Source organism: Canis aureus, chromosome 29, assembly GCF_053574225.1.
Source record: "Canis aureus isolate CA01 chromosome 29, VMU_Caureus_v.1.0, whole genome shotgun sequence".
NCBI classification, from domain to species: Eukaryota; Metazoa; Chordata; class Mammalia; order Carnivora; family Canidae; genus Canis; species Canis aureus.
Genome location: NC_135639.1, coordinates 41,107,810 through 41,134,036, shown reverse-complemented (window position 1 = coordinate 41,134,036; position 26,227 = coordinate 41,107,810). Strand labels below are relative to the sequence as shown.

The 26,227-nt window shown below is 43.3% G+C and overlaps 1 protein-coding gene across 1 annotated transcript in view; it reads right to left on the bottom strand.

The window, feature by feature from the left end:
* The window catches only part of FRMPD2 (FERM and PDZ domain containing 2), a 113,387-nt gene that overhangs the window by 29,997 nt on the left and 57,163 nt on the right, over window positions 1–26,227 (bottom strand). Inside the window, 7 exon segments of the mRNA XM_077878645.1 lie at window positions 216–316; window positions 5,830–5,917; window positions 5,920–6,045; window positions 11,619–11,766; window positions 15,199–15,200; window positions 17,654–17,837; window positions 22,685–22,840. Coding sequence (XP_077734771.1) covers window positions 216–316; window positions 5,830–5,917; window positions 5,920–6,045; window positions 11,619–11,766; window positions 15,199–15,200; window positions 17,654–17,837; window positions 22,685–22,840 — 805 coding nt within the window.

Sequence of the window (26,227 nt, the reverse complement as noted above, 5' to 3'; positions counted from 1 at the left end):
CCTGTAATATACTACAGATCCACATGCCCAGCCCAAGCCAAAGGTGGACCACAAGGGCTCTTCCTGACCATAAATCATTTTGAAATTAATTTAAAAATCAAGAAGATTGTGATTATTACTGGGAAGGCAGAATGAAGTAGTGGCAAAAGTTTTCAAGTAAGCATCAAAGGTAAGGTTTCCTTTTTTCCAAACCTGGCCCATGCCCTGGCCCATACCCCTGTGCATGCTCTCAGCAGGTGATCCAGAGACGGGGTCACAAGTTGGTGGCTTCTGGGTCAAACAGACAGTCTCCAACTGCTCCTGATCTGCACAAGGGCTGCAGGAAAAGGCCACAAGATGAGAAAAGGTGACTCTAAGGAGCAACTTTCTGGCATTTCTGAGTCTGGATGGCAGCTTGGGAAGGCATCCTCGGGAAGGCAGCCTCATGCCCTGTCAGCCAGCAGACCCATCAACAGACTCCACCATAGGCTGACTCGGTTGTCAGGAGTGTACTGGGAAGAATACCTTTGGGGTCTTTCTGTCTCAGAAGGGACCCTAGAGTCCCCTGAGCCTCCTGGAAACTTCCCACTGTCCTCTCCTTAGAGTTGGACATGCACCCTTCTAAACCTCCTTTGCCTTAACCAGAAGATAGGAATAATATTCTTATTTCCCACACTTGTGAAATGATGATACACACTTGGCTCCAAAACAAGGTAGTAAGGATGATGCACCAATGCTTTCGATTTTTATTGTCTGCTTCTGTTTTTAATCGGGCTGGGCATGCTCCAGCACCCCCAGGATGATGGACCCTGTGGCCTCCACAGAGTGACTCACCTGCTTGATCCCTGTGGGCATTTGAGTTGGCCATCCCCTAATCATACCAAGCTTAGAACAAGAACCTTTCATGCAGGCATGCAGATGGCCTTTGCTGAGCCAGTATTCTAGTGAACAAAGAATACTCTATGCCCTAGGAGAAAAATGAATTCAGTGTGGCACTGCCCCAGCCCCCAGGATCAGCTGTGCCCAAGAGAAGCTACCCTGCGGGATGAACAAAATGGAGAGTGAGAAGGAAGCATAGATGCACAGCCACCTGGGTTCAGAGACCTGGAAAAAGCCAGCATTGGGCCTTATCTGAAGCAAGGAAGGCCAGGAAAGCCAACCATCTGAACAGATGTGGCCCTCTATCACCCAGACTGGCCCTAAGCTCAGTGAATTCATGCCCGTCCCACTGCTTCAGGTGGCCAGACGAAGGTGAGGATGTGAGTACGGGCAGCTTCCCACAGAGTATCACCCTGTTCCCTTGGATAGATGTTGCCAAGTGCTCTCGGTACGGAACCTGGCACTGTTCAGAGGGGACAGAGCTGAAAAGGAAAGAACAAAAGTGAAGGGGGAGAGAAAGTGAGTGCAGAGGTGAAGGGCAAGCACAGAGCCATTCTTCAGAGTTTGGAAATGAGGCCTCAATCTGACTTGGCTCCTTCTTATACCCTGCATTTGAGCAAATGCAACCCTAGGTGCACCTAGCAGGTGTCAGGCCCTGGTCTGGTAAGGCACTGACAGAAAAGGTGGGTCAGATGTGGGCTCTGCCTTCTGGGATCTTCCTGGCCTGCTACAGGATGGGGGGTTGGAGCCTTTTATGCCAGGGACAAGTGCCCAGGTGACCAGAGTGCCCAGGCACAGGAGAATGCCCCTAGGTCTAGAGCAGGGTGACAGTAGTCCTGAGGGGCTAAGAGAGGATATGAGGACAATGTGGCATTTGGGAGGGCCTTTGGAGAAAGAGAGGCCTTTCATTCCCCAGGTTCCTGTGGCCTACCTGATCTGGCCACACACGCCATTCCTGCTTGAAAAGGATTAGGAGTGGCATTTACCACCAGTAACAAAAGGACAAATTCTGTATGATTCCACCCAATTGAGGCAGTTAGAGGAGTTGAATTCATAGTAACAGAAGGTGGAATAGTGGTCCTAGGGTCTCAGGGAAGAGGGTGGGAGTTATTTAATACACAGAGTTTCAGTTTTGCAAGACGAAAAGAGTTCTGGAGATAGCACAACAATGTGAATGTACTTCTGAACCATGTACTTAAAAATGGTTGGGCTGGGGAATTTTATGTGATGTGCATGTTACTGCAAACCTAAAGAAAAACAACAGCCATTTCCTAGAAGCCTCCACATGCTCCCTTCAAAGCTGAAGAAAAATCAGGCAAGCTACTGTTCTCTGGAAGTTGACTGATTAACAAGCAGATGGGTAAACACCTGTGGATGTCGAGGAGAAGGGCACGGGTGGCATGTCTAAATGGAGCCAGTAATAGCAAGGAGCCACCTCTTTGCAGGGAAGTCGGGAAAGTTCTCACATGAGAGGCAACGTGGAATGGGGGTGAGGCAGGGGTTGTACGGCAGGGTTGGCACCCCACTGACATCCATGTTCTAAGGGGTGCTGAGTAATTAACTCAGGAATGGTGCTGGGGATGGAGTCCTTACCCATCAGTGTTAAGGCCTGCATGCAGTCCTTCCTGTCCTGGCTCCGGCCACCAAGCCACATGATCCAGGCTCCAAGCCAACAGCACAACCTGTTCCTGCCCAGACAGGCTCCTTATCACCACTGTGAGTCCCATGAGGCAGAGACTGTGTCCGTCCTGCTCACCACTGCATCCTCAGCCTGTAGCCCAGGGCTGGCACAGAGCAACCAACTTTTCTAGCAACACTAACTGGACCTTTACTCACAGCATTCTCCCCTCCTTCTCACTGGGCCCCAACCTCCTAGCAGTCCTGACCTGGCATCACAGGCCCCTTTCCCAAGCCCCTAACTAGGAAATAACCTTACTCTCAAGGGAACAATAACTTGTATCTGTGCCTGCTTTAAAGGTTTAACCCACTCTATCGCAGACCCTACAGACTTCACAGACCCCCAGAGGGTCTGTGTTCCTTCCATGTCCCCAAAAATGAGGGGAAGAGGACCAACATCAGGACACTGACCACAGACCCAGCCCATGTTCAGTGTTTCCTAACACTGTTTAATTCCCACAGCTGTCCAGGGGCTGTCATCACCACTGACAAGTGAGGAAACTGAGGCACATGTCAGCTCACTTGGTCAAGTTCGCACAGCAGTTGCTGGTTTAGCAGGTATCAGCAGTGCACTTCAACCAGACAGTGAGCTGGCTCCAATACCTCCAGTACCCTGTCTGAAGGGGATCTTCAGCTGAGTCATCTTTGTACCAGACACAGCAGACATGCTAAACATCTCATCTGTGCCACAGAGCCGGACAGAGCCAGATGAACATCAGCCTGTGGCCCAGCTCAGGCTCTGGCCACAACAATGGTGAGCAGGTCTACGTGAGCTCAGGCTCAGCCCATACTGACAACGTCCAGTATGGTCCTCTTTCTGGACTAGAGGCTCTTGTACATCTTGGGTGCCCTCCTCCCCCACTATCCCCACCTTGCTTAAAAGTGCAGGAGAATTTGGGCCTCCCACAGATAACATTCCAGCAGAGAGGGGCTAGGACTCAGTACTTATGCGTCCACTTGCCTGTCCTTCAGACAGACAATTCTGGGAGGCCTTCTGTACACTTCTCATTGGAATACAGCCCCGGTTACCCACACCAACTACTTCAATGGCACTGCCCTCAGCGTCAGAGAGGGAGGGCAAGGTTTAAGATGGCTCCTGGCTAAGTGCAGAGACTGACGTGGGGCTCAGTCCCATGACCATGAGCTCATGACCTGCCCTGAAACCAAGAGTCAGATGCCGAACAGACTGAGCCACAGTCTGCCCTCCTTTTTAAAATTTTCCCTCCCTGTCTCTCTCCCTGCTCCCTCCTGCTTCCTGGCACCACCTCCACAGAGCCACCTGCACCCAGTCATTGTCTCAAGCTGTGCTTCTGGGGACCTTCCAGACAGTCAAGGACTCAATTTCCCTTTCCATGCAAGGGTTATTAGTAACCTCTGAAGTGATATATCAAGGGTTCTGAAAATTTGGCATTTGTAAACTAAAATTAGAGTAGTAGCAGGATTTACTGAAGACTCTAATTCAGCTTTCTATAGAGAAGGCCAGCTGCCCTGCAATGCTGTTAAGCCCCCACTGTGTGAGCCCATTGGCAAATCACTGGAAGCCCATCACCTCAAGAAAGATCCTTTGCAGTCAGCACGTTCTCGAGGTGGCCTTGAGCCAGGCACAGCTTCTTCAGGCTTATAAAGTGTTGTAAAGTACTGTTAATCTGAGCGACAGATTTAAAATGGCCACAAATTGGGGCACCTGGCAGCTCAGCCAGTTAAGCATCTGCCTTTGGCTCAGGTCATGATTTCAGGGTCCTGAGATTCAGGGTTCAGAGCCCCACATCAGGCCCCATGCTCTGCTCTCCCTCTGCCTGCTGGTCCCCCTGCTTGTGTTCTCTCTCTCTCAAATAAATAAAATCTTTTAAAATAAATATTATGTAATTAATTAATCAAAATTCACACAAATTCTTTGACACTCCTACATCAAGAGATGTACATCAAGAGATGGAGTCTATTTCTGCTACCCTTGAATCTGTGCTGACCTGTGAGAAATTTGACCAAAAGAATATGGCCAAAGTGTCATTGTGTCAGCTCCAGGCCCAGCCTTTAAGAAAATTGACAGCCTCACCTTAAGCCCTCAGAGCCCTGAGCCACCAGGTTGAAGCCTGACTACCTGGCTGGGAGCACCATGTGGTCCCAGAGGCCACACAGAGTGAAAGGTGCTCAGCAGAACTCAACGTCCCAGCTTATCCCTACCAAGGGGCCACACGTATAAGAAAAGCCATCTTGGGGCCTCCAGACCAGTTCTGCTGAACACCATGGAGTGACCCCAGACAATGACACATGCAGTAGAAGAATCACCCAGCTAAGGTCTGCCTGAATTTCTATCCCAGAAAACTGTGAAAGAGAATAACAAAATGGTTGATGTTTTAATGAAGCCACTGTGCTTTAGAGTCATTTGTTACACAATGATATGACACCAACAGTCTTGCTCCACCATTGCTGATGTCGTTTGCAGTGCATGGTGAGGCATATTTGCATCAACAGAATTTGGGGCAATAATCTTCTAAGTATTACTTTGAGATGCATAATATTTATACATATAAGAGAATTATAGGTAAGCTACAGACAGACAGACATCACAGCTCAGATGAATTACCCATACACCCTCTTGCTGAAGCAAAAGTATAATTCATTCCAAAAAACAGCTCCTCCAGTAACCTTCATTGGTCACATGCTGCCTGTGAATCTGTGCTATTTATATAACTTGCAATGTAAGTGTAATCCAATTTCTAGGCTATTTTTAAGTTTGTGAATCCATGTGTTATAATGTAAAGTTGTGTTTAGAAGCTCATTATTTTCACTTACAAATCAAATTCCAAGCACTCCATCAGTAGAGAAAGCAGCATAATGTAGAGATTAGGAGTGTGGACTCCAGGGCCAGCTGCATGTGCTCAAATCCCAAACTCTCCATTTCTTTCCTGGTACAGCTGGGAGATGATAGAAACCACTTCGCAGGGTGGCAAGAGTAAAATCAATTGATGTGTGTAAGTGCTGGGAACAGTTCCTGGCTCATGATAAGACTTACTAGGCTTATTATGACTTCTTTGTTTTGTCCTCTTCGGTTTCGTACCATCACCTAGTTCTTTCTCCACCATTGGGGGATGGGATGTCTGCCCTGCAGACTTCAGCATAGACTTTGCCCATAGACCGCCTCCAGGAAATCTCTATGGAATTAGTTGTTAGTGAATGAATGTATCCTTCCCTTAGACATCTGACATCCTTTAAACAATTTCTTCAGGTATGGAATGCTCCAGAGTGCCAAGTACAAGATGGTTTGGGCTCAGAGAATGGATGTGTCAAACCCACCTGCCTCGGATTCCCTGTGCCATAGCCTCCTTGGTGGTTTCCACAGCGAAGTTATCCAGCAACGTGGGCAGTGGGCCCCCTGCGGTCACCGCAGCCTGGGTGTGGGTGCGAACGGCGTATTTTCTGAGCTCGACAGTTTCTGAATCCAAGTGAGAGGCTTGGATTGGGCCGGGTGTGCAAGACTCACATTGGGCATTTGCACACATTTATCATGGCCTGAAATTTGGGAGAAAAACATGAGCAACATAAATACATACAAGCATGATGCTGGATCTATCACTCTTGAAACAACAAGGCATCACAGACTCCAGGTTCTATTGCTGCTCTTCTTTCTCCACAATTTGTCCTCAGGCTGACTGAGGGGATGCTTGCAATTAGTCCTGAGGATGCCAAACCTTCCTAATTAGCACACAGTAATGAAAGCAACCTCAGAAACACAAAAAGGGAAAGGAAATGCTCTCCTTCCCCCTGTAGTTGAGGGTCCTCAGCCACGATTTTGATGGGTATTAACATTCACTGCAATGTCACAATAAAACTTATAGAAAGAATCTTGTAGAAAATTCACTGCTGCCACCCATCCTGCTCACTGCCTTTTCAAAACCATCCTCATAAGCATTGTAACAAATGAATCTTCAAATTACCTGGGCTCCAAGATTAAGCTCTGGCCTATAGAATATAATCTTTAACCTCTATACAGTTTAATTTCCCTGGTAATAATTATTTAAGATCCACATTCTGAAGTATGAATACATATCAGATGTATTGAGTCTCCTAGCCCCTAGAAGGGGAAGAACTTCCCCTTCTCCTTCATGCAGAAAGATATAATAAATGGCTCTAATGACGTCCCTAACTCGAGATCATGCATGTAAGTGATTCCCACCACTTCACTATTCATGTCATTCATAAGAAATTGAGATTTGATTGACAGAGTCCTTAAATTAACTAGGCTTTATAAAGCCTAGTTTGTATTGTGAAAAAGGAAAATGATGACTAAATTCTGGCCATCTGCTCTCTGCTAAAACTGAGAAGGAAAAAAAAAGTGTTCTGGCACGTGGTGCTTCTATGGTTCTGGCTTTGTCTGTGTGTATGTGTATGTAAAGCATGGTGAAGTCCTTCCACTTCCAGGGTGTCCATGAGCATTTATATGCTCAAGTAGAAACCCCTTCTTTACAACAGTGTCTGGTCCATTGCCAGGTTTGTTCCCACTAAAAAAGGTAGCCTTTCAAAAATACTTTTTGAGAACTTTTTGTGTCTATGAAGCATTTTTGGTACTATCACTCATACACAGTGGGCAAAAAAAGAGCAACTTAAGCAATTTGAATATGACCTACAGCTTTTTATATGAGTTGTATAGTATCTTACACCAGAGCTTGGACCCTTTAGACACAAAGCAACAACAACAGTAACATTAACACCAACAACTCATATATGCTGAATGTGTATTATGTGCTAGGCACAGAGGTAAGTGTGTTATCTATATGGTCTCCTTTAAACCTCACAATGACCCTGTTGGGATAGATACTATTATACCTATGTTATAGAGGAGGAACTTGAGGCTAAGAGAGCTAGTAATTTTCTCAAGGTCCTATGGCTTGTAGGTGGTAAAGCAGAACCTGTTCTCAAGTCAGCTGACAACACAGTCTGTACTAGAAATGAAGGTGCCCAGGACACAAAGACAAAGACAGCAGTATGGGAGATTCATCCAAGACATGCCCAGCCTTCTGATCACCAGGGCCCAAAGGGACAGTGATCTCAGGCTTAATTACGGACCTGAGACATCTTTGAGATATTTTTCTCAGCCTGAAAGAAAGCATGCAGTATAGCTGGAAAGCAAAGTGGAAGACTCAAGGCAAGACATATGTCAAGGTTCAGGCCAAACTGGGGAGAGTCTGACATGCCATCCTAGAAGTCCTCACTTGTCCCTGCAGATGGCAGAAAGCCCCCTGCAAATTTTCAGTGGAAGAACACGATCATATTGGTGCTTTTAAAAGGTTAATTTGAAGGCTGAGCACAAGACAATTATGGGGACATGACTGCCAATGGCAAGCCCATTTGAGAGCCCTTAGTAAGAGGCAGAATGTGACAGGAGGAGGCAGGTTCAGACCCCCCACCCATCCACTCAGTTTCTTGCAGAGTGGTTGAGTGGTCTCAGTTGAACAAGACAAAGATCATGGTGGAGAAGTTTGTATGGAAGCATGAGATCAACTGTAGACATGCTGAGTCTGAGGACCGTATGGGGCCATGAGATGGACATGGCCAGTTCTTAGGTGGTGCAATCACTGAAAATAGTGTCTGCAGAAAGAGTTTCTAATATGAAGAAATTTTTTTAAAGGCAAAGAAAAATTATCTAATTTTTCCAAAGAAGATATGCAAGTGACCAACAGGCAAATGAAAATATCAATATCACTAATCAGAGAAATGCAAATGAAAACCACAATTAGATGCCACACCTGTCCAAATGGCTACTATCAAAAAGACAAGACACCACGAGCATCAGCGAGGATATGGGGAAAAGGGAATGCTTGTGCATTGTTAGTGGGAATGTCAATTGGTGCAATCACTATGGAAAACAGTATAGAGGTTCCTCAAAAAATTGAAAAAGAACTACCATATGATCCAGAAATTCCACTCCTGTGACCTACCTGAAGGAAATCAAAACACTACATTGAAGAGATCCTTGCACCTTCAATAGGCAAGACATGGAAACAACCCAAGTGTCCATCAACATGTGAGTGGAAAAGGAAATGGACATGTGTATATAACACATGTATTATACTTTTTAGCCATAAAAAAGAAGGAAATCTTGCCATTTGAGACAACATGGATGGACTCTAAGGGTATTATTCTAAGTGAAGTAAATCAGACAAACCGATATTGTATATTTTCATCATATGCCAAATCTAAAAAGCTGAACTCATAAAAGCAGAGAAGAGAATGGTAGTTGCCATAGCCAGGGGCAGGGTGGGAAAATGGAGGGATGTTGGTTAAAGAGTACAAACGCCAAGCTGTAAGATGAATAAGTTCTGGAGATCTGATATACAGCATGGTGAGTATAGTTAATAATATTGTATTACATCCTTGAAAGTTGTTAAGGGAGTGGATTTTAAATGTCATCACCACAAAAACAATTATAATTATGGCAGGGACTGGAGGTGTTAACTATCTTATTGTGGTAATCATTTTGCAGTGTATATAGGTGTATCAAACCATCATACTGCACACCTTACTTATATACATATGTCACTAATAATTCAATAAAGCTAGAAAAAATAAAGGAAAATAGCATCACATTAACCCAGCCCAAAAAAGAAAAACTGTGAAATAATCCTTTTAATATCAATGTTATATTCCTGAAAACTCTTATGAAGGTAGAATTTGGAGTATGAGAAAACAGTAATATGAGCAAAGCTGGCTTAGAAGGACTAGTTTCACAAGTGAGCCTGCAGACCTTTATAAATATTTTACATTCACTTGTATCAGGCAATAAAAGTAATATTGATGATGTTTCACATTGTATCTTAGCAATAGCAGGTAAAATACAGTTAATTTACATTCATTATCTCCAGCTCCCTGCAAACACCCTAAAACTGCCACTATGTGATTTCAATGAAATATTTATAATTTATTTGGGTATGCTGCAAATCATATGTCCCCTTTTTCTGTGTTTGGTTCTGCATCCAAATGCTCAGCAATTTTGTTTCCTGACTGATCCTCATCCCAGGCTCCCAGAACCCAGTGTTCACTGTCCCCTCTTCCCCCATGAACCAGCTAGCACTGAACAAAACCCCCACAAGCAGAAGCTGCTGTTACTACTACACAGACTTAGTGAACATGGGACACAGAGCTAGAAACATCTCATGTACTGTTCCTCTAAAGCCACCAGACACCAGTGTGCTCACCTAAGAACACCGAGGTTCAGGGAAAGGAAGTGAGTTGCCCCAAGTCATGCAGCTAGTAAACTCTACTGCTCTGAGTCTACTGGGCTCCAGGGCCACATTCCAAGCAAGGGGGTCTCAAACTTTTCTGTGCATCAAAATCACTTGGGTTCCTTTTCAAATGCAGATGTATTCAGTAGGTCTGTATGGTGCCTGAGGTTTCGTATCTCTAGCAAGCTCTGGAGTGATGCACATGCAGAGACCACTGTTTGAATATGAACGCTGAAACCACTCTATTAAATTGTTCTCTTTTCTAACTAAAGAAAAAATAATACTTAGAGATCAACGGCAACTATGATCAATCCAATGCTCAGTGCCAAACCTCTCTAGTCCTAGAGTCCCTGTTCTGGTAGGATAAAGGCTGTACTGCAGAGTGAAGTTCTTAGGCACCAGCCTCAGGGGGAGACAGGTTCAAACCTCAGCCCCAGCACCTCCCAGCTAGCCTGTTACTTAACCTCCTCAGTAATGCTGGTGCCTGCCTCGTTGGGCTGCCTGACAAGCGCAGTTTAAGGAAACAACGTATTATGAGCATAAATGAGATAATTCATAGAAGGGCTTAGAGTACCTCCTGGTACTAATAAGAGTAATAAATAGTTCCTTAGTGCTTCTTAAAAACTCAAGAAGTATTAACTAGTGTTCTGTGATGTGTAGCTTCATCCGACCTAGTAGTCTCTTTCCTAATTAAAGCAATATTACATGTACATTGTTGAATGTTTGGTAAATCCTGAAAACGACACAAAGGAGAAAACAATCATGCCTGTGTGCCTGTGTGCCTGTGTGCCTGACCCACAAAGGTAACAATAAACCTATGAAGGTACTCTGGGGAGGTTCATTTCCATATTCTTCCTTTTCTGTTTCATAACATGTTAAAACCAACCAAGTTACTATCCTGGCGCTTAGGTTGGTGCTTTCCAGCGCAGGAGATACATGGGGCCATTTACATTTAAATATGTTAGTTAAAATTAATGAAATAAAAAATGTAGTTCCTCAGTTCTATTTGCCACCTTTCAAGTGCTCAGTAGGTACATACTGGTAGTGACACCCATACACACTGGCAGTGACCCTGAAACAAACAGTATGCATATTTTCATTGCAGAAAGTTTTATCAGTGGGAAGTAAGACTTCATATTTCATTTTTCCTCACTTAGAGCCACATTATGTGCATTTCACATGTCATCATTCCCCAGAAACTGACTTTAATGTCTAAATTATAAAGATGTATCTTAAGGCTTTGGAGATTTAGGTTGCTTCCAAATGGACACTGTTATAAATAACGTTCTAGTGAACACCTATGAGCATCAACTTCCATGTAACTTCTGTATTTATCACCTTTGGATAAATATTTGTCTATAAGTGAAATTGCAGGGCTAACAGACATGGGCTTTTTAAAGGCTTTTGATATATATTACCAATTGTATTTCAGACAGATTGTACCCATTTACCCCACTGACCCCCCCCCCCCCGCCTCCCGCCATCGTACCTATTTTAGCATTTACCAGTCGAAGAAAATAAATACATTTCACCTTAATGGTATTTCTTGAGTTATTAGAGAGATATAAAACTTTTTAGAGGTTTCTGGGTCAACTATAGATACTGATACAAATTGTTTTATGAAATAACCTTCCAAACTCGAGGTTAAGAATATAGCGTCTAAGAACATGAGAGACTCCTAACTCTGGGAAACAAACAAGGGGTGGTAGAAAGGGAGGTGGGTGGGGGATGGGGGTGACTGGGTGACAGGCACTGAGGGGGGCACTTGATGGGATGAGCACTGGGTGCTATTCTATATGTTGGCAAATTGAACACCAATAAAAAATAAATTAAAAAAAAAAAGAGAATATAGCGTCTACTCACCAGCTGCAACTGGAAGAGAGCTCATCTGAGCATTAAACCCATGCTGAGCAGAGCAGAGTCCCAGTAAATATTTACAGGTCTTTGTTGAATTGGTGACAAATGTATGCTTTTTCCCAGAGATGCTGCTTGTGATGGTGAACTTCTTTCGCTGAAGGAAGCAAACACAGACTTTCATATGTTGATTATGCTGACCATCCATTTAAGCACAATTGTCCAAAGAGCTATCAAATGCTGGAGCCTCCAGTTTGGTCTCAAGGTACTAGGCATCTAGAAGTATATGACAGATGTTCTCTGACCATGGCCTATTATTTTTTCTTATATTAAAAAAAAAACCCTCTTCTTATTTTTTTCTTCATTCACAAAGCCAGTGTTTGTTTATCAGGCAATTGCCAACTGCTGAGAAGGGAGCTAGGTGAAACGCATATGAAATGAGTCAGGTACACACTTGGCCCTCAGCAAGGAGTGAACATAATCCTCCGTGTGCACTTTGAAAGGCCATAAAATATATCTATAGTTTTCATTGCACAAACTCCCAGAAGGTGCAGACAAAATTTCAGCTAGTGGGGTTATAGAAAAGATAAAATAAGATAAGAATAAGATAAGAAAAGATAATATGCATTCTCATATTTCTTGCACTTATGGGCAAGGCTCTGTTCTAAGTGCTTTCTGGGTATTAATTCATCTCATCTACAGAATGAGGTAGGTCATACAATTGTCCCTATCCTACAGATGAGGAAACACACCAAGAGTCCTTAGGATGCAGCAGAATTCAGGTCACATCACCAAGAAATGCTTCCCCATATTTATACTTTCAGGGCCCACATACAAAGTAATAATATGGTACAGCTAAGTGGGATAAACTGGAGAGGATTATCTATAGGGGATTGTCTATCTGGACCTTTGTGGAAAAAATCCGTAACTATTATTGTCAATATACAATGTTAATAAAAACAATAAAATGCAAAGTAATAGAGATGATATTAAATATGAATTTATATATAACTTCTAAATAAAATCTCTAGATATTCTAAATATTTCAGTAAGAATCTTGAGCTTGCTCTTTGAAAGATAATTTTTATAGATACAGGGCTTATGCCTGAAAGGGTTCCCTGGAACTCCTGATCCTTGTTAATGCTAATCCCTTTTAATTCATAATAGTCACCACTTCCCAGAAGCTCCATCCACTGGGTCAAATATTAACAAAAGACAGTAATTATTCATTACTTTTCCTCTGAGAAATGTTTTTTTTTTTTTTTTGCCTATAACCTCATTTTAAGTAACTTGAGTATTTTCTAAATATTCTTTCACTTCACTGACAAATGTAATGTTGAAACTCCTTCTACTAACATGAGTGGATTTGGAGTTCAATTGAACTATACTATAGTATTTTTAAAAATAATGTATTTTCTCAGATAGTACCCTATTGGCCTTAATAACTTTTTCTTAGTATTTAAATTATAATGACCCCTGAACTTCAGCAGTGGAGTATTTGCTTTTCCAAATTTAAATATTTGCTTGGAATCCATCCACTTTGTCAGCACACATTGGTAAGCTCTCACATGGTCTTGACAATTGCATATTAACTGCACTCAGGTATTAAAAAATTTTAGATGAGGGACGCCTGGGTGGCTCAGCAGTTGGGCATCTGCCTTTGGCTCAGGTCACGATCCCAGGGTCCTGGGACCGAGTCCTGCCTCAGGTTCACTTTATGGAGCCTGCTTCTCCTTTTGCCTGTATCTCTGCCTCTCTCTCTCTCTCTCTCTCTCTCTCTGTCTCTCATGAATAAATAAAATCTTAAAGAAAAATTTAGATGAGTATGTCATTTTAAAAAAAATATAGGGATCCCTGGGTGGCGCAGCGGTTTGGCGCCTGCCTTTGGCCCAGGGCGCGATCCCGGAGACCCGGGATCGAATCCCACGTCGGGCTTCCGGTGCATGGAGCCTGCTTCTCCCTCTGCCTGTGTCTCTGCCCCTCCCTCTCTCTCTCTCTCTCTCTCTCTCTCTGTGACTATCATAAATAATAAAAAATAAATAAATAAATAAATAAAATAAAAAAATAAAAAAAATATAATAACTATTCACTAACAAATCTGAGAAAAGAGAATCATTTACACACACACACACACACACACACATACACCAATCTTTCTTTCAACTCATAAACTCTTGGCAAAACTCTCCTTTTAGATACTAATGCTTTAAGATACTAAGCAGCACAAAGAGTGGACTTTCTAGGCATAAAGCTGAAAACGGTCTCAACTGTAGTAGTTTGGATTTCTTTTTTTTTTTTATTTTTTTAATTTATTTATGATAGTCACAGAGAGAGAGAGAGGCAGAGACACAGGCAGAGGGAGAAGCAGGCTCCATGCACCAGGAGCCCGACGTGGGATTCGATCCCGGGTCTCCAGGATCGCACCCTGGGCCAAAGGCAGGCGCCAAACCGCTGCGCCACCCAGGGATCCCTAGTTTGGATTTCTTCTCCATTTCGGTAACATCATTTAATGAGAAATGCATATCTATAAGCAAACTTTCACAGAGGTGAGCTGCTCTCTGAACAAGATGATGTAAAACTAGAATCTCAGAGTTTTCAGCACAAACAAAAAAAATGTATTTACACCTCTGTTGCCGCAGTACACACTTGGTGCTTCCATAATCACCTTTGTTTCAAAGCATTGTTTTACCATTTTGAGTATGTTATCACCTGTAGTTCTATTATTGCTGCTATGAGTTCGCCCGCTAGTTTGTGTATCTTGTTTGATATCTCTTTGTGGAGCAATGATGTTCTTCGACGGAGGCAGATTTGCCATGAAGCTGAGGGTCCTGGGAGGGGCTCCAGCCAAGTCTTCACAGGGTCTTGTAAAGTGTGGAAAGCAAGCCTTGAAATGTTCAGAGCTAGAGGCCAGTCTGACAGAAATCTCTTTCAAGTTGTCAGAAATAAAAGACTGTGACTTAATTCTCAAAAACATCCCAATTGAGTGGCAGTTCTGTCCTATCAGGGGTATACTTTATAACTGTATATACTGCATTCTCAATATAATGCACAATATTTTTCTTTTTTTAATGGAGAATCACATGAAATAGAATTTATTCGATTCCCTGCACTTGCAGCACAGAAACCTATACCAGCATTACAAAGAGCAAGTGTGTCTGTGTCTCTCTGCAAAGCTGCATGCTTTGTGCATCTTATCAACAATAAAAACAACTTGCAGTCAGCATGGAAAGTCTAAATTGTAATTCTATTGCCTCTAGAGAAAATGTTACAAAGTGCTATAATATGGAAACATAAACAGAATGTATACCACCAACATTCTTCAGGAGCGTTTTAACTACTGCTAATAACCCAGGATGGTTACAAACACGATAGGTTCCTTGTTCCACAATGAACACTTTCTCAGTTGGATAATCTTCTGAACCAATGTTGTCTCTGTCACAGACAGGCTGCCAACATGCCTACAAATCACAGTCTTAATCAATCATGCCTACAACCATAGTCAAATCAATGTCTTAATGGCATTTCTCTCTAACTCTATTGCTACCTCCCTGCTGGCTGGTGAGATGAATGGCCTGCAATTGTCTGAAACATCTTGGCGTCTGTTATTAATTAGGCAAATTTCAAACCAACTTCCTGAGCTCATTCTTGCATTATTTGTAGAGTTCCACATTTTGTGCTCGCAGAAGCATGAAGAGTGACAGTCATTTTCTGTACAAGATGCCTGATTTGTGGCAAGCAATTGGTGACATAATTTCATGGGATGACTTTTCCATAAAAAAGACATTGGTGCTGAGGAAGAGGATGGTCATCAAGGCATGGAAATCCTAATTAGTGGCAAAGTCGTTTTGGGGTTTTTTAAGCTATAAGTTTGTCTTGTGAACCTGATGATTTTCCAGCTTTAATCAAGAAATTTTCCCTGGTCACAGGAAAATAGATGTCTATAAACATTCAATCAACTTAAAAATAAAGCACTTACTTAAGGGGATTGTTAAATTTTATAACTTCTAAAATTCTATTTTCAAAATTACATTTTAGGTTATCTGCAGTTTTACAAATGTCCTAAGACAAATTACATTGAAAAATTTAAACAGGGGACGCCTGGGTAGCTCAGTGGTTGAGCGTCTACCTTTGGCTTAAGGCATGATCCCAAGGTCCTAGGATCGAGTCCCACATTGGGCTCCCTGCATGGAGCCTGCTTCTCCCTCTGCCTGTGTCTCTGCCTCTGTGTCTCTCATGAATAAATAAATAAAATCTTAAAAAAGAAAAGAAAAATTTAAACAGTTAACCATGACGTAAAGAAAATAGGAAGCAGTGCAATAGTATTGATTCAGTAATTAAAACTCCTCAAATAATCTTTCATTTGAATTAAAGTAAGTCGAATCATTAAAATTATTAAAAACTTACAAATACATGTTTTACTTTCAGATATAGTCAAAAATATTTGGGAAAAAGTTTCTTGATAGAGTATAAGTTTTTTGTTTTTGTTTTTGTGTGTGTGTGTGGTTTTTTTTTTTTTTAGTATTAGAAGTATTATAAGAACTCAGTTTAATTCTGTTATTTACTTTTAGATATAAGCTTTTTTTTCCAAAGACAAACAATAATTTATCATGAAACACTATCAAGGGGACACCTGGGTGGCTCAGTTGGCTAAGCGTCTGCCTTTGGCTCAGGTCATGAGCTCCGGGTCCTGGGATTGAGCCCCCATTGGGCTCTGCCCTGAGCAGTCTGCTTCTCCCTCTCTCTCTGCCCCTCCCCCACCTTCTGCTCTTGCTATCTCCCTCAAATAAGTAAATAAAACCTTAAAAAAAAAGCAACATTATCAAGAATCATGCTTGAACAATATGTCAACTTCAACAGACAAGATGGAAGAAACAAAGGAAACATTAAGCAAATGAATTAAACCAATTACCTTCTACTTAGGAAACTCTAACATCAGATAATGATAGTAAAAACAGCAATCTAACCAGGAGGAAAATCCTTAAAACCCTAACAGAAAATTAAATAGAAAGAAAAAACTGATTATTTCATGGGCCAAAAGATGAAGACCTTCATGTTTGATAAGGAAATCATACCTAAAGGAAATGGTAGAAGGGGAGGTGGGCAGGGGGATGGGGTGATGGGGTGATGGGCACTGAGGGGGGCACTTGACGTGATGAGCACTGGGTGTTATACTACATATTGGCAAATCGAACTCCAATAAAAAAAAAAAAACAAAAAAATACAAAAAAAAAAAGAAAAAGGAAAGAGTAGCATTCTCACGGTATCAGTTTTGTAAGCATTTTGTGTCTATTGTACTGATCAAATGAGTTGCTCTGTTTTAGTAAAAAAAAAAAAAAAAAAGGAAATGGCAAACTGACTGGGGTGACCTACTATGGGATAAGCAGGAAGATTAGGTACCAGAGTAATCTGCTGTGGGGACAGACATAATGCTTTTGGTGGCAAATTTATTGTAACTACATTCAGGAAGTATATAAATACTCATGCAAATGGCATTGAAATACAATTTCAAACGTGATACATTTAACAGAGATTTTTTGTTTCAAAAAAAGACTTTTAAATTTTCAAAGGCACCAAAGGTCTGCAGTCCCCAGCATCCTGTAGCACACCTGTAGTCTGTGGGAGACAGGCTGAATGTCTCAGGACACTGTGTGCACAGGGAAATTTTAAAACATACAGGAAAAAATTTGAAAATTTGGCAGATTTCACACCACCTATGGGGGCTCTCCTCTCCCATCTTCCAACGCCAACCTTGCTATCAGCATCAGTGGATTCCCCACTTCAGGAGAACTCCACCCAGAGAGAAGGTATAGCGTTTTCAGCTGATGGCTACCCATGGGGGTGCACAGGGACCTGGCAAGAAATGGTGGGGAGGAAACGGCCTCCTGGGGACTCCTCTGGTAGGCTTCTTTCAAATACGCCACAATGTATCCCAGTACTGGTTGTGAGCTTATCTGGTCAGGGGAAGATCATATGACTCCGCTGCTCCTTTATGGGGGCAACAGACCAAAGGGAAATGAAGCAGTTATCCACTGAGCTACACTCACACAAATAGAAATCTTCCTGATCTCTCCACTGAAACTGCAAAGTTGCAATTCTGCTGTTGTTTTTCACTTCGTAGAATATGACATCCTTGGCACAGATCCCCAAGGCCATCTCCCCTGCTCCCTTTATCTTCTCTGGGAGAACGTGGTGAACTAGCACACCATATTCTGGGAGCTACTGAGTGACCTGGAGCAAGAAAAAAAGCCAATTGAGAAGAGACAGTCCCACTAACCTAAAATAATAGGCTTCAGACCAATTCATGAAAAGCATTTTCACAGATGTTCCAAAAACTAAGAGTAGGATTGCCCAAATACGCTTAGGAAAACACTGAGCTAACCAGATCGCCTTACTACAGAATTTCTCCTCACCTCTACTATGATAGCATTTCCTATTTTATTAACCCTAGGATTCCTTTTTCATGGAGTACCTAAGCAACACCTGGAACAGTTACCATAAAAATGATACAACAGAATATTAATATTCTGAACAAGGTTTTAGAATTCAGACTCTTCTGGGTCACCTCCAGGGAAGGGATTCCTTTTCCCAATTGTGTCTATTAAGGTCTATTGAAATGTTATCTGCTACAACCCCTTCATTTTACAAATGGAAAAACTGAGATCCAGGCAGGGAAAGGCCCCTTCCAGATGGTCAGCACCACTGTGAGAGCAAGATAAGTCGTGAACATCCTGCAGAGTAAATGAGCAATCACTGGCAATGACATCTTTCACCATGTCACAGTGCATTGCTGGGGTCCCTCCAGTCCAAGGTCTGTCCTCAGTTCACTAGCTCAGAATAATGAATTTTGTCAGAGTCCTGAGGGTCAATCAGAGATGAAGACTGCATCAGGCCCATCAGATTCTTAAGAGATTGGAGTATAAACTTGATGCAGATGTTTTTATGTTTGAATGGTAATCACATCTCTATCCTGGTATCTAGCCTCTGCATCTTCACCTGCAGACTTCAGGCCTCATCAGAAGACTGATGCACCTGGACTTACAGCAGGGACTTCTTGCTCCCTCTCAGAAGGGTTTCATTGGTGAGATCTGGTATCCTATCCCTACCCCTGCCCCCAACAGAGAGCACTCTGCCAAGGCCAATTTCTCCCACCCCCCAGACAGGGTAATAACAATAGGGACAAATTATGACTTTGAGAGCTCCTTTCTCAGGATATTTGCTGTGCTTTTTTTCTTCTGTTAATAATCTCTGCCGACAGGTTATACTGCCCGCAGAGCCTACAGCTCTTCATATGATGTTGATTCAGTTTCTGGGCCTTGAGCCTGCTTGTTTTAACTTTGGAGGCACTGTTCATCACCATTGTTGTCATCAGCAGTAGCATCCAAAACACTATTGAGCACTTCATGCTGAAATATCCAATGGCCAGACTAGGCATGTGCTTAGGTATTAAATTAGGGTGATCCCAAAGCAATAAAGTAAATTCTTTTAAATAATTTGATGTGATATTTCCAAAAAAAATTTAAAGCCTTAGACTTCACTAGGATAAAGATGCCTTTGCTAGACTCCCTTACATGTTTTAATTGTTTAGTATTTAAATTTAGTTTTTTTTTAATTTTAGTTTTTATTTTATTTTTTAAGTATATAGAGAAGGATGTGATCCTGAAGTACTTGGAGTGACAAAATGTTTAAATGGCAAAGCACCAGTGTGCCCTGGGTGGCTCAGTTGGTTAAGCACCCAACTCTTGATTTTGGCTCAGGTCATGATCTGAGGGTCATGAAACAGCCCTGTACTGGGCTCCAAGCTGGGTGTGGAGCCTGCTTAAGATTCTCTTACCCTCTTCCTTGGCCCCTCCCCCCGCCTCTCTCTTTAAAAAATTAAAAATTAAAAATAAAATGGCAAAGCGCCATGAAAACATTTCCCATGTACCATGCTGTTTAATCTTTACAGCAATCACAACAGCAATCTTTTCTCTTTTCAAATGAGAAAGTAGATTTACTTAGGAGCCAGAAATGGAAGTATAAGTCTGTCTATTTCTGAGTCTTCACTCTTAGCAACTAACATACAGAGTTCCCATCACATTTGGAAACATGGGTGAGTATACATAAGATCCTCAGGGGCATTTTCAATTGGTAAAAAAATAAATATTATCTATGTCTCCATTCTCTACTAGGAAATCCTCTGGAGCACCTCTCCTGGGCATTCCATGTTGTGATTGCTAATTGTCCTCTCAGAGGTTCCTTTATCTTCATGTGCTTAGAGGCATCTCACTATCTTCTCCTTCTCCCTACAGTGGCAGCCAGGTTTACACTGGACTCAGGCTCTCCTGGCTCCCAGCATATGCAGCATCCTTGCTGTATTGTAAACTGTTGGAACAAGCAGACTGTTTCATCAAGAGAGTCATAACTACTCATATCCTTTGACCCTATGATTCCATTCCTGGCAATCTGTCCTAAGAAAATGTACTGCGTAATCAAGACCAACACTTCTCTAGTGATGGTTGGTGCAGACTAGCAGGGTTGGGTTGGGTGACTGGCTCCCAGAGATAAAGATCTCCTAAAGGCAGTACTGTCTTGAAAGGGATCATCAGGCAATCTTCAGAAAGCACATTTACAAAACATTTGTGATTATTTGGGGCATGCATATGTTATAATGCTAAATGAAGTAAAACACAGGATATAAGCACTATGATTTCAACAGCTAAAAAGAACAAAGAAAAGGAAATGTTTTAATAGTATATCAAAACCCCTCATTATTGTGAAAAAAAAAAAATGGTTCCCTGGTTGAAGAGGTTTGGAAAACATGGAGTTAACCTCAAACAGGTTAGGTTGTTCTGGCATTAGTATGCTAATGTAGTCGTGAAACTTCCTGACAGAGCATGTCATTCAGCATCACCCACATAGGATTTCTGCCAAGTCTACCAGCGTGAGATGGTGAGATGATGAACTAGCAGAATTAGCCATTGGTGAACTGGAAGCCAAGAGGCATCTGATAATGGAAGAGAGGAGCCACAAGGAGCTGTAATTAAATAATCCAGTGGCTGTTTATGGAGTTACTGAGCCTGTGAGGGGCCCTGAAGATTCGGGACCTTGACATTTACAACCTAGTAGGGAGGACAAGAAATGTGTAGAAAGGACTGCAATCCGAGTGTCTTGGCAATATTTATCAGCAATGTTCAAATGGTTATAACCTGAGACGCTGGCATTCCACTCATGAGCTTCTATCCCTAAGGAATTATGCACAAAGGCAGCTAAAGACTTGGGTAGCAAAAGTGCTAATCTCAGTATTGTTTAAAATAGTCCCCTATTTAAAATAATTTATGTGCCAAACAATGGAGTATTGAGAAAAAACTTAGGGTACACCATGTGTTGATTTAAAATAAAGTTTCAAAATGTTGGTGAGATGGGATTATAAAAATACACAAAACTGCATATATAATATAAACCTAATTTTAAATGTGTATACACATGTGAAGGCACAGAACAAAGGAGAACGAATATAAGAAGATAGAATTGTGCTGTCTCCAGAGGGCAGAATCATGAGCAAATTGTTACTTTTATAATTATGGATGGGGCGTTAGATTTTGCTTAACTAACATTCACCCAAACGAGAAGGGTCCCAATGTGCCATGGGGATCACAAAGCCCTTTCGTGTCTCATGCAGCAGGGGTGACACACAGCCCTCGCAGGCCCAACCAGCCAGCACAGGGAACTCAAAACCCAGCGTTCCTTGAAACTGATAAGATGGCATGCAAATTAAGTCAAATCTATTCGACAAAACAAAATCTCACTGTATTTCTATTATGAGATGGTGGCTTCCTTCACAACCAATTTTCATCATTCAACCAGGAGAAGGAGGGACACAGAGAGCCTGGGGAGGGGTGAGCAGGTGGGCATCTTTGGGCCCAGAGAGGCCTCCATTGGCTCAAGTCCTTGGCCTCCCCACAGATTCTGTGGTTCTGCCTCCACCTTCCATCAGACGTGTGCTCATGGCTTTGAGGAGTCCACTCGCCCCTCATCAAAGGAAGGCTGCATCCTCTAGACAAAGAACATGGGTGAAGACTGGAATATAGAAAGCAGTGAGCACCTTTCCACCAGGGCTTCTCAAATGAAGTGTTTGTAAGTTTACATGGTTGAGGTATTACCATCTGCCAAGTGGCAGACCAAAAAGAAAGGCCAGATCTCCTCTGGACAGTTCTGCTTCCAAATGTCCATCTCTATTAAAGGCCAAAAACACGGATACATTTCCTATCCATCTTGGGAAACTTTTGTACAGAGAAATGTACAAATCTGGAGCTTGTTTTGAAATTCCTCCTCAGCTCTAAAGGCCAGCCAGGTATCCTACCCTGGGGAACTGAGGGCCCCTAGCTCCATCTACACAGGCGGAGTGGCAGTCCCTCCTATCCTGACATATTGTTATTGTTCTCATCACACAGCATACTCTGCACAACTCTGGTACCTGTCTGTCCTCTCCAGGAGACAAGATACTCTGGGGGCAAGGAGCATGTCCTTTCTGTCTCCATTCCATGAAGCACCTGGCCCAGAGCAGGTAAGTTGTGAGGTGTGCAAAGCTCTTCATCCTAGGCTATGTGTGTGCCCACCAATATGGGGGACTGAAATGCCACTGCTTACACTTGAGGGCTGAGCAGAGTGTGGACCAGAGCTATACCTAGCTGCATGGACCATACCATCTGTGCTGTGCTGAGAACAGTTGCCTGGAAGGCTGGAAACTTAAGGTCTTCCAATGGTTTTGCTTTTGTCTCATACCCCAGTTTGGGGTAGCTGTCCCATATGTCTCTCTGAGAAATGTGATCTCCTCACTTAGAGGAAAGTGACTGTGAATTCTATGGCTAAAGAAAGGCTCAGCAATACCCACTCAGCCCACTAAATCCTACCCATTTGGGGGGATCATTTCCAATGCCACCTGCTTCCAGAAGCCTCTCCTTGGTCTCAAATCCCTTGATCATACCTCCATGTGGGTCAGAGCATATCTGGCCCCCCAGAGAAAGCTCCAGAGGGAAGGGCTGGCTGTGTGCCCTTAAACAACAACACTCCCCCCACCAGGAGACCAGAAGTCTTACCCTCAAGAACTCCAACTCAGCATCCTCTCCCCAGAGCACAGGACTGAGACAGTGCATCTCTGAGACTTCAACTTGGACCTGGAGAGCAGTCATCCTCTTGATCAAACTTGCAGGGATGTAATCCTCAACCCGAAAATAGGCTTTATTCTCTTTCTGCTGGGAAGATGCAGAAGAAAAATGGCATAACCAAGAAGCCTTCTATAGGACTCTGAGCACAAGAGAAGCTTGTCTGCATTCCAAACCCCAGGTAGGGCCCCAGGGCAAGGATGTCCCCTTGAAGTACCCACCTCGGATAGTATTTTCTACTGTATTAGAAGTTGGCCTAAACCATATGATATGAGTAGAAGGGAGATAAGAGGAGCCACCTGTCTTTGAGACCCTTCTGTATGCCAGGCGGTCCTCAGAACACATTAGCTCCTTCAATCCCACAGTAATCCTATGAGGATGATATTATTAGTACCATTTGCAAGATGAACAAAATGAACGAGGAAGGAAGTCATTCAACAGGGCCAAGATCACACCACTTAGTGACAGAAACAAGATTCAGTCACCCAGGGGATCCCTGGGTGGCTCAGCAGTTTAGCGCCTGCCTTCGGCCCAGGGTGTGATCCTGGAGTCCCAGGATCAAGTCCCATGTTGGGCTCCCTGCATGGAGCCTGCTTCTCCCTCTGCCTGTGTCTCTGCCTCTCTCTCTTTCTGTGTCTCTCATGAATGAATAAATAAATAAAATCTTTAAAAAAAAAAAGATTCAGTCACTCAAAGTCCTCACACATCCCATGATGCCACACCAGTTCTTGAAAGGCACAGCAAAACCCTGGCCCCAACACTTTGGTTCTTTTTATTTATTTAGCATTTCTGTCTGCTTGTGCTCCTATTATACCGTCCCCTCTTACAAAGGAAGTCTTGGCTGTGCCACCATCTCTCCACATGAAGGGGATTAAGCAGTTGTCCTGTGAACAAGAAAGATCTGTCAACCCCACCTCACCTCAAGCCTGAACCTCCAACCAGCCTGCTCTTTCGGGAACCTGAGGCTGCCACCCCAGCACAAGCAGCTAGGTCAGTGCCACTCATCACCCAGTGCACAGTTCCCTGATATAGACCATGAAGCAGAAAGGTATGCAGAGGGCAGCCCAGGTGGCTCAGCGGTTTAGCGCCGCCTTCAGCCTGGAGTCACAGGATGGAGTCCCACGTCGGGCTCCCCGCATGGAGCCTGTTTCTCCCTCTGCCTGTGTCTCTGCCTCTCTCTCTCCCTCTGTGTGTCTCTCATGAATAAATAAATAATAAAAATCTTTAAAAAAAGAAAGGTATGCAGAAGCTTTGGGGGGGGGCTGGTCTTGGGGACCACTGTAGGAATGAGGAAGGCAGAACTTGTCAGAGAAAGCTGACCCTGTCCTTGTATTCCTGATTCCTAATTCCTGGTCACTGGCAGCCCCTCCCAGCTTAAACTTAGGCAAGACATTACCCCATAGCTGAGGGCAACTACCTGTGAGGAAGGCAACTGGGAGCTGTAAGGATCTTGCCTTCTCAGGGCTGGGGATGGACAGGTCGGCCTGTTGGGGAGATCTGAAGAGAAGAGCACATCACCCACTTCATCCCCATCTCCTGGTGTGGCACAGACCTGTCCCCATGTAGCCATGGACTAAGAATCCTCAGCTGAGAGTTAGCCCATGCCAGTTCTGGGCTCGACTCAGACACAAGCAGAAAGAAATTGCCCAGCAATCTTCTGCCTAAAAAAGCCTTCAGAATGCCATTAACATGGCCCCAATCCAAAACACTGGCAACACCAAGTGCTGGTGTGGATGTGGAGCAACAGGAACTCTCACCTACTACCAGTGGGAATGCAAAATGGTGCAGCTACTTTAGAAGATAATTGGTCTTCCAAACATAGTCTTACCATAGGATCCAGCCATCATGCTTCTTGGTATTGAACCAAAGGAGCTGAAATCATGCCCACACAGAAGCCTGCACGTAGATGCTTATAGCAACTTCATTCATAATTGCTAAAACTTGAAAGCAAAAGATTCCTCCAGTAGGTAAGTGGATAAAGAAACTGTAGTACATCCAGACAACAAAGTATTATTCAGCACTAAAAGGAAACGAGCTACCAAACCACGAAAGACAAAAGACATGGGGGAGACTTAAGTGCATATTAAGTGAAAGACGTCAATCTGAAAAGACCACACACTTTCTGATGGAAAAAACAGTGATGGACAGTGATGCGTTGATGCGGGTTCATCAGCTGGAATGCATGTACCATTTTGGTGGGAGGTGCTAGGACTATGTCCAAGAGAAGACGTCAATATGGAACTAAAAAGCCCTAACACAAACATGTATTTCCATGTCACTCATAAAAAGAGGAAGATCAGAGGCAATGGGAACAATAGTAACAATATTACCATTTACACGGCACTTCCAGGTGATGCCCAACAGTGAGAGGATGGAAAGGTGAGCAAAGGTCCACCCAGGTAAGGCGCACCGTGTAACCATCCTGAATTATTATTAGGAAGGCCACAGGAAGACATCTGCCATAAAGTGGGAAAGCAGAATGCAACTCAAATGTGGCACTGTTTGCACCTGCATAAAATCCCCACAGGCAATCAGAGGCTAGAAGGGAGCTCACCATGAGGAAAGCTGTTCCGCCACAAGATGTGATTAAGGAGATTTATTTTTATACCAAAATGTCTTTGTCTCCCTCTTTAAAATGCAAATGTAATCATGTCACTTCCCTGCTTAGAATTCTTCAATGGGTCCCAGTCTTTCACTACAGTGGTTTCCAAATTAATTTTTTTCTCCTAGCACCAGAACCATTTATCAAACAAAATACAAGCCCCTTGGGGGGGCACATAAGGTTTGTTCCAGATCTGGCTTGCAGTGCTGTCCAGCCTCCAGGCCACTTCAGCTAGGGCTGCAGTGACAATGCTGGAGCCCTCCTCTCCTGCCCGCTCAACGACACAGACACAGGGACAGGTCTTCCTGTCTGGGTCTCCCAAAACGCTCTGATGAGCCCACCACAGTGCCTGGCACACAACGAAGCCAGGCCCTGCAAAGTGAGTCCTGGCTGGGCTCTCAGTACCTTACCCAACTTCACAGAGCTGCAATTTTTCTCAGCCTCAGGTGGAAATAACACCAGCTTTGCAGGGTTGACATAGGGCTTAGATGATACCAAACATGGAACGGGCTCTCCATAAATGAGGATTGAGGGAGTAAGGGCCCAAATGAGTGGGTTTGTGTAATCTGTTGCCTTTACACCTACAAAGGAAAAGGAGTAGATCTGCCTTTGGGGGCCATGTGGGGACAGCAGAGAGTGTCCTGGAACCACTCTCGTCCATGGCAGTGAGAGAGGTTGAGGCTCCACAGGATCTGGAGAAGGAGCTGGAGGTGGAAGATGGCCGGTAAATAAACATGTATACCATGCCAGGCAGTGGTAAATGCTATGAAGAAAAATGCAGCAAAGTGAAGGCATAAGGAGGGCCTTGGAAGACTCTGGGCATAGCAACACCTTCTGAAGATGGACTGGGAGGAAAGCAAAATGGTTCTGGCATA